Source organism: Vulpes lagopus, chromosome 24 (genome assembly GCF_018345385.1).
Source record: "Vulpes lagopus strain Blue_001 chromosome 24, ASM1834538v1, whole genome shotgun sequence".
Classification (NCBI taxonomy): domain Eukaryota; kingdom Metazoa; phylum Chordata; class Mammalia; order Carnivora; family Canidae; genus Vulpes; species Vulpes lagopus.
The window spans coordinates 25,970,938-25,984,167 of record NC_054847.1 but is presented as its reverse complement, the minus strand read 5'-3'; the positions used below and the strand labels follow the sequence as shown (position 1 = coordinate 25,984,167).

The 13,230-nt window shown below is 34.7% G+C and overlaps 1 protein-coding gene across 13 annotated transcripts in view; it reads left to right on the top strand.

The window, feature by feature from the left end:
- Nucleotides 1-13,230, top strand: part of GTDC1 (glycosyltransferase like domain containing 1) — a 387,156-nt gene that overhangs the window by 179,915 nt on the left and 194,011 nt on the right. For all 13 annotated transcript variants that reach the window (XR_005985414.1, XM_041739303.1, XM_041739297.1 and 10 more), the window contains 2 exons: nt 9,098-9,265; nt 12,635-12,808. Coding sequence is in view for 12 of the 13 variants with exons in the window: in XM_041739303.1 (XP_041595237.1) it covers nt 9,098-9,265; nt 12,635-12,808 (342 nt within the window). In the remaining variant the exon portion in view is untranslated. The remainder of the gene's footprint in view (nt 1-9,097; nt 9,266-12,634; nt 12,809-13,230) is intronic.

Below are 13,230 nucleotides of genomic sequence, written 5' to 3'. Positions count from 1 at the left end.
ATTAAGGTTACAAATGACTGACTCATCCATTTGTTCATTCTCTTAATTCAAAACATTTTTTGAGCATCCAAGATAGGATAGTGAACAAGGAAGATATAGGGCGTGTCCTAAGAGAATTTAAAATCCAGAGTGGTACCTGTCACGATAGGGAAACTATAGGATACTAAAGAAAAGAACAGTAGATCTAATTTTTCTTATCAAGGAATATATATACCTTACTAGGAGAAAATAAGATAACCTGTGACTTGGAGAAACATGTAGGAAAGATATGTAAAATTATGTAACAAACCAGAGCCCACGGTTTTTAATGAACACATTTGGTGACCAGGTCCTTTAGCTCAATTGAATCTCCAATGCACTTTCTTTTGTCAGTCTATTATCTGTTATCTTTAGTTACATACTGGGCACTCCACTTATATTCCACATTTGTAGAACCTGTCCCTTCATTTCTCCTCTATTCCAACCACTAATCTTTTTTCTCCTTTTGTATTAAGGAATGTTACCATTGCCCATCTGATTGCACAAGCTAGAAACCTTGGTGTTACCCTTAGCCTGCCCTCCTGTAACCAAGTCAATATTACTGTTATCTCCATTGCTTTTAATATCATCCACTTTTCTCTATCCCAGTGCCTGGCCACGTCCTTGTTATTCCAGTAGGCTGACTTGGAGTGGCCACCTCAATTGCATGTCTCCAGGAGACCCTTCACTGATGGTCACTAGCTTTCCACAGTTTATCTAACAGTGTAATCACTCAGGAAATATATGCTGAATGAAGGGGTGAAATAAAACTACTCAGTTTTATTTATGCCATTTATATTTTTTATGCCATTTATGCCATTCTTTATGCCATTTATATTTTTACTTCTCAAACACAGATGATAATGAGAAGTACAGTTAACAGGAACCATTGAGTCACATTCTAATCTTAGATGACTCAAAATCAGTGTGGAATAACTGAAAAAAATAGAGGCTTTGGGTCCAGATCGACTTGGATTTGGAACTCCTCTCTGCCTCTTAGTAACTGCTGTTGCCTTAGCACTTAACCAAACCTCTCGTGCTTTAATTCTTAATTAGTAAACTGGAAATAATAAGACACATCTCTTAGAATGATTAAATTAGATGATATATGTTAAAAAAAAAACAACTCTTGCATTACTCATGGTTCCTTGTCTTCCTTTAGAATATGATCACATAGCTGTTGGACAGGCATGGTTTTAAACAAATTGGTTTTATCTTTAGATATGTATAGAACAACCTTTCTTATTTTGAGAGTGGTAGTGATGGCGATACTTTGATAACTCGTCCTCTCATTTTACTACCATTTTTCTCAGCCAACGAGCATTCACCATTGACTTAGTTAAGGATAATGAAAAGAAATAAAGCATTGTTAGAATAATTATAAACATACAGTGGATCCCTGTATTGCTAACAGATAAAGTGTGAACTTGGCAAACTTGTTATGCTATATTTGGGTGCTTCTAGGTCTGATGGAAGGAACACCTTTCCAGTTTTATTTGATTACTTACTTTTTTCAAACTCTAAACTTTAAGCAACCATCCCTCCTCTCTGACTGAATTCAAGTAGCAATGACCCTTCCAGATCCAAGACCTCAGGACCCAGGACTCCCTTGATACCCTCCATGAACGTGACCCTTCCTGATCTTCCACTACTCTTCATTTTGTTTTCCTCCTCTGAACGGATGGTCTTTAGTTCCTCTCCCTTTATTTATAATCCGTCTTGCCCTGCTTTGTCACATGTCTTGTGCAGGACAGAGCTAGAACTCCTCTTTTTGATTGTTATTTAGTGTTTCCTGTATTATGGCTTATTTTACCAGTTATACTTTCAGCTCTTTTGGAACAGGGGTGTTATCTTGTACTCGTTAGTTTGTCAAGACTTAACAATATTTTGATTTGTATACTAATTGATAGATTGTTTAAAAGAGATCTATCTATAAATGGTCTGAGTGATTTATATTCCTTTGTGTCTTACAAGAATACTCTTAATAGATTCTAGTCCCAGAATACATCAAAAGTGTTTAAGTATACACAGTAAAAATTTCGATTTATTTCTATTTTTTTTTCTAGACATACACTCTCTCCCTGTTTCTTCCTTTCTTGTTACAACATAATTACTGGGTGTCTTTTATGGATTAGACACAATACCAAGAATTAAAAGACTTGAGAATTAGCCTGAATAATTTGAGACACCTGAATTTAAGTGGCTCCTTTAGCTATAAAAGCTTATTTTATATATATATATATATATATATATATATATATATATATATATATATATGTATAATTTATCTCCTTAGGCAGCTGTAAGGCAGGTCAGAGTGCTGATGACTGTGGAGTGGATATATATTAAGAAACCACTCGGAGATACTGTTCAGTGGCGTGTCCCACCTACAGACTTTGATTTCCTGCCTTCTGGACAAGTGTTCTTTACACAGTATTCCTTTGGCCATAATGATAAGCACAGAAAAGGAACATTATATGGTGGAGGAAAAAAGCAAAACTGATTACTTGATGCTACCCTGTGGGACAGCTTTTGGGAAGCTGGATACTCTCTTTAACAGCCTGTAAATTACCCATCACAGGAACCTGGATATTAAATGACTACATTTCCATTCCCTTTAGATAAGACTTCCATCTTGTATTTTTAATTGTTTTAGCAAATGGAAACATTTTGTTATGCATGTTCTTGAAGGTTTTTGAAAGTCCACAGCATTTAAACATGCAGTAGAAATGGTCTAATTAAGATGAAGTAGCTGACAACTAAAGCATAGTTAAAATGAATTTTGCATATCAATGATTAATGAATATTAGAACTCTATTATCATTCTACACAGGTTTTACAAATTAAAGAAATATATATTTAAGCCAAAGACTTTTGAAGGTTTGGAAATAATTTTCATCTATGCATATATGTGTATTGAGCTCCTATTATATTAAAACATTATCACCACACTTTGGAAGTGACAAAGTGAAGGAAATGATAGCATTCCTCTCTTTCAGTTCTTATATCCGGTTCATCAGCAAACCGTTGGCTCCTTCTCATCACCTCTAGCACTACCATCTTGACCCAAGCCACCATCACTTCTTTTCTCTTTGCCTTACTGTTCTCCTGTCTTCCCAAGGGATTCCTTACAGTATGTTCTCCATACAGTAGTCAGTGTAAAGTTTTCTGATACTAAAAAGTAATAAAACATCTTACGAAATACATAGACAAATGTCATAGAAATACGAGAGACTATACCAAAGAATGTTTAAACTTTATAAATATGTGAATATAAGAGTCACGCCCTGGTTGAAGATACTATGACACATCATATCATGAAATCTGTTAAAAATCATATGTTTCAGAAATAAGTTTTTACGTAGTAAAACAGCAGGTTAAGTGTTAAAAGCAAAAAAAAAATTAAACTATGCAATAATGTATACATACTACAAAGTGAAAAGAATAAAAGTGAATATACTCAATATGCATATATAACTTTGGCATTTCCCTTCTTAAAAATCCTCAATCTCTTTTCCATTGCTCTTACCACTATATCCAAAATTATTCTCTTGATAAGGTCTTTTCTTCCAGAGACTTCCAGAATTATCCTTTTCTCTGGCCACTTTCTCATTGAGCAAATTCCTTCAGCCTCCTGGGTCCTTTTTTGTTTTTTTTATTTTTTTTTAAGATTTTATTCATAGAGAGACAGAGAGAGAGAAGCAGAGACCCAGAGAGAGAGAGAGACAGGCAGAGACCCAGGCAGAGAGAGAAGCAGGCTCCATGCAGGAAGCCCAATGCAAGACTCGATCCCGGAACTCCAGGATCACTCACTCCCTGAGCCAAAGGCAGACACCCAACCACTGAACCACCCAGGTGTACCTAGTCTCCTGGGTCCTTATTCAGTTCCTCCACCTGCCAGTTTTCTTTTTGCCTTAGCTACTTTATTTTCCCATCTTATGTCCATCATTTAGCCAAGTGCCTTGCAAATAATAGATACTCAACATATAGTGGCTAAATGAGCACCGGAATGAAAATAGTGACTCTTTTTTGGAGTGGTTGCAGGTGACATTCACTTAATTTATATTTTTTTGTACTTAAAACATTTTCTGTTGTGAGCGTGTGCTTTCTCATTAGCAGGAGGAAAAAGAAATAATGCCATTCCAGAATTAGAGAACCTGGTAGATGAAATTCAGCAAGTCAGGAGGAACTTAGAAATTAGGTTATCACAAGCAGGTCAGGGGTCTCCATGAGAAAAGCAGTTCAGTGAGACATTGCTTTCAGGTATCATGGGTGAAGTATTGTATTGAGGAAATTTGGTCCACCTGGAGCTGTACTTTCCAGTACAATACCCATTACTTTATGGCGGTTTAGTTTATGCTTAAATTGATCAAGCTATAGTCAATTTAAAATTTAATTCTTCCCTTGTGCTAGCTATGTTTCAAGTTCTCCATAGCCATATGTAGCTAGCTGCCACTATATTGGATACTACAGATACAGAACACTTCCATCATCACAGAAAACACTGTACCACAGAAAGTATAGGATCTAGAATTCTAGGCAGTCTATATCAAGGAGCAAGAATCAAGATAAGCAGCAGTGGAACAACAAAGACTTTGTTAATGAGGCCGAGCTACATGAGTCTGGACAAGGAGTTTAGTTACTGAGCAAGGAGACACAACTGGAAGAATGGAATTGACTCTTTTGTCAAAGACTTACTGAAGCCCTGCAAAAAAATTATTTGAGAATTCAACCCAAATCAGTATCTGTGTTAAATTGTGTACTGTGATAAATGTGATAAATTGTTTTTGGGGGTGGAAGGGGCCATTGAAAAGAGTTCACGGAGTCCGTTGAGATAACTTAGTTCATGAAGTATGATTAGTAGATTGCATGGTGGTGGTTGGAATATTGAATGCCTATTTTCTGTTTCTCATTTCACTTCCCTTCCATACCATTTAAGATAATAAAAGTGTGCATTGTGATAATAGTGGCTCACTCTTCACACGCTTGCTTAGGTATATTTCAGCATCTCTTTTTATGTATTAAGAGAATAGAGTAACAGGCAAATAATTAGTTTATTCAAACTGAGCCAGAAAAATATAAAATCTCTAATCTTGTATTTCATTACGTTGAATGATTTTGGATTCCTTGAGGAAATATGCCTCAGTTTGTAGATATAATGTGCATTGGAAACAATTGAAACATATATATGGATACAGTGGCTTACAGCACAGAGCCATTTTGGTTAGACGGTTATAATAGCAGCTTACTTAGACTTTTGGTGAGATGGTATAAGCTAATGATGTAGCCGTTAATTTGAATTTAGCAGACATTTTAAATATAGGTTTCTCTTACAGAGACAAAAGTTGCAATTTAAAGCTCTTTGGTGGTCTAAAAACAGCTTAATTTTGTAGTAGCATGGTAATAAGTACTAATCCAGCTTATACAGTGATTGTAGTATGTCATGTTTGTGAAAGATTGCACAACCGCTTTCTCTGGTTTTTATGTTAATTTAAAAATATTAAACATAAAACCTTATAACATCTTCATGCTGAGATAAACTGTTCAATTTAACTTGTGCTCAAGCAGCAGCTGTCAGGAATTATCTTGTTCCTAGTGGTTTTTGCTATCACCTTGTGCCCTTTCCTGTCAGAGACACAGTGTGGGATGATAAGGCTCACCTTGTTAGGATTTATTGCTTAAATAATACCTGAGGCAAGATGAACATTGGAAGCCTAGGGGATAGCTGCTGATTGAGTGATGTCATTCACTGCATTAACTTTTTTTTTTTTTTTTAATTGTTGAAAAGGGGCAAAGTAAAAATTGCCTGCGAATCTTACCTGCATTCCTTTCGTGGGCATATTCATGACTACTTTTTGGGTGCCACTGACTTAAATATTTCTGGAACTTCTTCTTGTCCAATTTAACTACTATTTTATAATTGAAAAAGTAAAGAGGAAATGTTTTCCTAATGATGGAGGTAATTTCTATAATTTAGAAATTGTGAGGGCTATTTCAAGATCAGTTATAAAAATAAAATGATTTTCCTGTTAATGATTGAACAAACTGAAGGAAGTGTTGGTCTGGGCAGTCCCAAATGGTTAATATTATGAAGATCATTGTCATTTCACTTCTGAATATATTACATTATTTCATTTAGGGGGTTTTATTTGGAAGGCTCAACTTTGGATCTGAATCTCTTAATTATGGATCAGCTAGTAGGTAGAGTAAGGAGAGGAGGTGTATGGTAGGAGTATAGTGAAGGACTCTTCTTGGTTAAACATTTGCTACAGATGGTCCATCCTGAGGATAATTTTCATGTAGGAAATTAACAATTGGATTATGACTAGAAATACATATATAATGGGTTTATTTTTTATGGAATGTATTTTTCCCTTCTACTTACTGCCATTTAATGCATATTTCCTCAAATTTGTAATTTTGTAAATGTGTAACAAAACAAAAATTTGAAGACTAGGCCAGTGAGTTACAATATACCATTCATCTAGATTAATTGACTAGATTAACATTTTATACATTTTGTATCTCTATGCAAATATATACATAGGAATATTTATTGTTATTAGTAGCCTTTTAACTGAACCATGTAAGAATTGGTCGTAGACATGGTGACATTTCACATGTAAATAATTTAGTGTGTCTCCTAAGAATAAGTAGATTCTCAAAAATGACCGTAATAAAATTATTACATTAAGAAATTTAATTGATAAAAATTTATATTCTTTAACTGAGTCCATATGCAGAGTTTCCCTATTTTCCTCATAATGTCATTTATAACTGTCTTGTCCCAATCAAGAATCAAATATTGCATTTTGTTTTGGTGTCCATTTTCCTTTAATCTTTTCTTTATGCCACTATCATTTCTGGAAATCAAGCCCTGTTATTTTGTAGATTTTTTATCTGATTGTCTCCTCATGACCAAATTCAGATCAGGCATTTTTTGGCAGGAATACTACACTGGTTATTTGTATCTTTGTCAGTGTATCACACTGGGAAATACATATCATTTGTCCTATTATTGTTCATATTAAGTTTGATGACTTGGGTAAATTGATGTCTACCAAATTTGTCCATTAAGGTACTATTTTTTTCTTTGTAGTTAATAAGTAATATGGGGGCTGCATTTAATGAATTTTTTGGCCTTGTGTGTAAAAAACCTTGCTCAGGTCTCATGATTAAGAATGAGTCATTGCTTACAATAGTATTGTATGGAGGGAGAGTAGGGGTATTACTCAATAATTAGACCCACAAGTCATCATCCATTTTCTTTTAAGGAAAATATTGATTGATTGAGATTAATATTTTATTATTCTCTCTACTAAGGATCAGATTTGTAAATAAGCGAATATCTTCATATTGCAGAATTTTCTATCTCTGCAGTTTTAGAAAGGCTTATACTTGATTGTGGTGGTGGGAATATTTTTGGACAAAATAGGGCAATTTTTTTCATCACAGTTTTTCTGTTTGCTTTAGTTGAGTACAAATAGACAATTAAAAAATAAATACATCTCCTTTGTAAGATTTTTTACTTCAAAGCATTAAACCATGACATTAATATAGCAGTATGGGCTTAAAGAGAGATCACTGCCTTTTGGTCTTATGTACCTATTTTAGTCCATGAAGAAGACACTAGAATTCCTATTTATGATATATGCACTTATCATGTAATCCTTCTTCTTATGTGAAAGGCTAGTGCTGCAGATCATATAAACACCTGAAGTTAGCCATTTGGCTTGTCAGCAAGGGAGAATTTATAGTAGTTGTAATCATGGTAATAACAAGTATAATATTTTGTATTTATTAAGTACAGAAAAAAGCATTTGCAGTGTAAGTGGCCCACAACCAATTCATATCCATGGTATAATGAAAAGTACGTCAGGCCTAGAAGACCAGGAGTTTCTGCTTTGCTACTCTCTACCAATGTGATTCCAGGGGGAAAATAAACACAAAAACTCTTAACCTTCTTGATCCTCATTTTTTAGAATGGGAATTAAAACTGTAAGGGTCAAATGATGCTACATTATGTTATAAAGGTGGCATTACATCAAAATTGTGCCATTGAAATGTCTTCAGCTATTCAGAGACTGTAATTTGTCCCTCTTTTGTGTCCATATGTGGTATACCTCATTAGGGAAACATTTCCAGGTTGTCCTAGATAGTTATTACTCCTTTCTTGTTTGTTCCTCTTAATTCCTTGCTAATGTCACTGTTGCAGGCAGCATTTATCGTGGTGGGCTCTCTTGTTTCATCTTTTCTGTTCTTCCTGTTAGACTCTGGCACACAGTAGGCATTTGGTAAATGTTTGTGGAGTGAATGAGTAAATATACAGTTTCATTTATAAACATGGTGGGTAAGCTTTCAGGTTCCTTTTTTTCACAAAGATAAGGAATAGCTTTCTTCCTTTTTTAATATTTATGTTTTATATAAGGAGTTTTATAGTTGACACGTCTGATGCCATTAACAGTCCAGTAATGGAGGATAAAATATTTTTTAAAAAACACGAAATATTGCAGGATGGTTAAAATAAAGGGGTGGGGGGAAGGAGAGGGACAGTGAAGAAAACATGCCAAGAAAAAAAGACCACACTTGATAAGTCTATTGCATAAATCAAAAGGGTTTATGTCATAACATGAACATGTGCAATTCCTGCTCATATATTGAATTTCAGTAGTTGGTTGCATAAAGAAGTAAAGTGTAATGAAACTGGCAAGCAAAGTATTCCCCAGTCAGCCTTATCTTTGTTCCATTTGTCCTTCACAGATAGAGCTTTTCTTGCCTTTTTCAATAAAATCCATCCGGCTTTTTTTTTCTTTTTCTTTTTCTTTTTTTTTTTTTTGCATCTCCCAGTAACTGAGCTGAGAAGACCAATGAGATTCATGGCTTTTATAGTTCTTAGCAGCTGCTTTTTAAGAGATCAAAACTTAGAATGCTGCTACATGGTATTAAGGCATAACTATTGATGTGTCCCTATAGGGGATATGTTTTTCTTGGGGTAGGAAGAGGGAAAAGGGGAGAAAGGTGAAGGATGACCACTTCACGCATGCTTGGGTCAGTAAACTTTAATTTCCTTGTTTCCTAGGATCCTCTTTTCAAGCTCAGTGCTGAACCTGACCGAACTGGCTGCCCTTCGGCCTGACCTTGGAAAATTGAAAAAGATTCTGTACTTCCATGAGAACCAATTGGTATATCCTGTCAAGAAATGTCAGGAGAGGGATTTTCAATATGGATACAACCAAATTCTCTCATGGTAGGTATAGATTATATCATTATATTTAGACCTTTGTCCCCCCTTTTTTTTTATAGTTAGCTTTTAAATCTGGAGACCTACCATACACTTATTTTAAAAACTCCTTAAGGTAGGTGTGTATGTTTAAACATACCTTACATGGTAGTAATTGCTTGTGCCTTTACTATATATCTATACAGATATATAGATATGAAAACGGCTAATCCCTTTTAAGATACATGTGTGTAACAATCTAATTATATGTTGAACAAGTTACCTATTTTCTACAACAATCAAAACAGAATCAAAATGTCGACAAGAGACCTTCTTCACCCCTTGATTCCATCATGTATTGTTTAAACAATACTTTTTAGAACAGTTAGTTTTCATTTACCAGCCACTTTCAGTATATCCAGCTGAAGTCAACATAAAAATTTACAGAGGAAGAAATAAAAATTAGAGCATATTAGAGCAAGGAGTTTTTGTCCTGTTTTTTTTATTGTTTGTAAGAGGAAACTATGGAAAATGAATCTTTAGGTGGTTGTTTTTTTTTTTTTTCCCCTCATTGAGTCCTCTGAAATTGCACAGCCTTAAAATACCATGACATTTCAAAGGTGATGGTCCTTCTCTGTTGTTACTTCAACAAAGTGTATCTCTTGAAGCTTAGTTAATGAAAGAAGTTAATAACAACTCTGAAACGGCTTTGGTATTGGATCCTATTCATATAACTGCAGCAATCGAATAGAATCAGGTTGGCAGTGATTGGATACATCTTACTCACCTTTTTTTAATGTTATTTAGCAATTGGGATTGATGATGTGTTTAAACAGACTCCCAACTCTTACAAGCATATTCCATAGTTTAGTTGACATAGAAAAACAACTATATGGTAATATTTCTGTGTTTCGAGTATTTCGTAAATGTTTTCCTGCAATCATTTTTACAAGCTGCTTCAATTGTGAAGTAGCAGTGCCATCAAAATAGAGTGGAACTGCTTCACGTCAAATGTCTCATAAAAAAGCAACCGTTTTAAAATTTCATAATAAAATTAAAATACTTTATTTTATATTGAAACTGAGAAGGGAAATATGTTTTAAAAACAAAAATAAAATCATTTTGTGCTTTATCAATATGGAAAACATTTGTAATATTCTTTTGATTTCTTGAATTAGCATCATTCTTTTCCTCAGATAGTGTGTGTTTATTACCCCTGAGAAATAACTGGGGAAAAAATTAAGTCTATTTTTTCCCTTTATGGGTGGCTTTAAAGTTAATGGAAGTTACACCCACTCATATCAGAGAGGAAGTGCATGAAAAGAATATTTCTGTAGACTGTCTTGGATCTTTAATTTAGCATAGACTGGGTTTTTAAGAGTATAAGTAGTTGGGTTGCATGCCCTATGAGGGCAGATATCTATAAAAAAATTTAGCTCACTGCCCCTCATCTATTTTATAAAAGATTGTTTTTCCTCAAAAGGAATGAGACTATAAAAGCTCATACATGATTTTCCAGCATTGCTCTTCTCAAGAGGGTAAACTGATAGACAAGCTCTGGGAGAAAGAAGTAGACTCAATCATTGGTTGGACTCTTAATGAGAAAAAAAATGGTTTGCAGTTGTCCAGAGGACAAATAAGAGTGTCAGAAGGCAGTCCTGTTTCAGATTCTCTTTGAAAAGTATGAGTCTTGCTTCCTCAAATGTTTCTTTAGTTTTCTTGCTGACTTCTGCTTTTGTTGGCACTGTCGGATTTCTTTCCTGACCGAGTGGCAGTTAAGGACCTCAGAGGTGACTGGCATAAGCACTCACCTTAAATAGAGGTTTCACTAACCCTCTGACTTATGAACACATGTCGTAACTGTATATTATGACCTGTGGGTCGCTATTACAATATGTGACATATGGTGAAAACAGACTAGCTGTAAAACATCCTTCAACTTTTGGTATATTATTATATTGGCTTCCTTATTGCTTGGTGTTGTGTCAGCACTTCTGTGACATTCTTTTGTATTATCCATGCTGTTCTCACCCCTACCCCCAAATTTCCACTAGGTTGCAACTAAAAAAAAATACTTGTAGGGAAAAACAGTTTTGCAGGGGAGGCATAAAGGTGGCAATTCAACATTCCTTTGTAGGTTTTTCATTCTGCTGTGTATTAATAATAGGAACTTTGGCTGCCCTCAGTAAACGGAGGGTTTGCTATTGATATTCCTATTCTGTAAGCTCTGCCTGTTAATTTGTGTTTTATAGGTTTATGGACTTTTGTGTCTTTTTATGGACTTTTCTTGATTTGTCACTTTCAAGGTGAAATCAAACTAACTGCTATTTGGGCTTATGTACCTTCTCATTAAAACATTTGTGTGCATTTTACTGAGATCCAGTGACAGTGAGACTGACATGGAATCATTGCTTAAAGCAAAGAGGACCATGTTAAAAAATCAAAGCAGTTATTTATTAAGTCAGGTTTTTTTACTCATAAAGGGAACATGCTACATATTCAGGTTTTATCCGGCTTGCCCATAGTTATCATTTGTGTTCATTGTTCTTCAACAAAATGTTCTAGGCAGTTCTGAACAATGCTGACATATTTATGACACTTAAAATTTGTTTTCACATTTCCTTATAACAATGTATTTTGGATTATTTGTATTTAAAAAATAGTAAGGGGAGGAATACAATCTTTCCATCAAAAGTAATGGATAATATATTTATTTTGTTTAATTTTAAGGGCCCATGGTGTTGTGGCCCCTCTTCTTAGACTACCCCAAATATATTCTAATCGTAAAATAAGTTATTTGTGGAGATCCCATATAATCCTTCCTGTATAGTTCCAGAACTTTAAAAAACCTAATGATTTCTTGAAGAAACGATTAAACAAGAAATAGACTTTAACCACACGTTGAAAGGTATGCTCTTATGTGAAATAGCTTTATCTGAACTACTCTCCTTGAAGGTACTGAAAAGTATGGCATGTGTTCTGTTGTCAACAGTATGGCGTAAAACGATATGTGTCACTGACATAGAAATCCGACGTGGGCATTTGGGCCACAAAGGAAAAGTTCCTGATGTACTTACTGTTGTTGATAATATAGAAAATCCTGACACTGCAAAAAAAAATAAACTTTGCTTGAAGCCTCATAAGAACCCAATAAATCATTTAATTCCTCTCTTGCCTTTCCTCCCTGATGCCAGCAATCTAACCTACCATGATGGAATGGGAATGAAACTAACTTATCTATTAGAAGCGATGTAGTAAATACTGATGGGAAGTGTAGAGTTCTTTGCAAACCCAAGTACAGTATAAACTCTAATTAACACAGAGGTTTTAGGCTTATAAAAGATAACTGTGAATGACTGTGGGTTCATCGTTTGCATTTATCCCTTCCCTTTACAGCCTGGTGGCTGACGTGGTGGTATTCAACTCGATTTTTAACATGGAGTCATTTCTCACCTCTATTGGAAAATTTATGAAGCTGATTCCTGATCACAGACCCAAGGATCTGGAAAGCATCATCAGACCTAAGTGCCAAGTTATTTACTTTCCCATCAGGTTTCCTGATGTGAGCAGGTCAGTATGTTTGACTCCATTTTCAATATTGTGTCATAAATTATTCCCCAAATGTATAGAAATTGGTGGCATTCTTGCCAATTATAACTTTTCAGCATGAGCATGGTTAATTAGAGAATCGAGTTCTATTTCAACATGCTGTGATTTACAAACATTTTAAATGGTCCTGTGTCCAACCAATCACTGAACGTTTAGTTCTAATATTGAGTTCATCCTTTGTTTTCTGTTATTTATTGGTTTCCTCAAGCAAGCTGCGTTGGCTTTTTTGACACTTCCTGTTTTGTTTCTTTATTTGTTGTTTTGTTACAGAAGTCATTGTCAAGCATATTTCTCAACCTTTGTATTCAGCTTATGCTCATGGGTTTATATGTATATAGCAACCACTCTAAGTAAATCAATGTTAAATTTCACTGCTTGGGTTA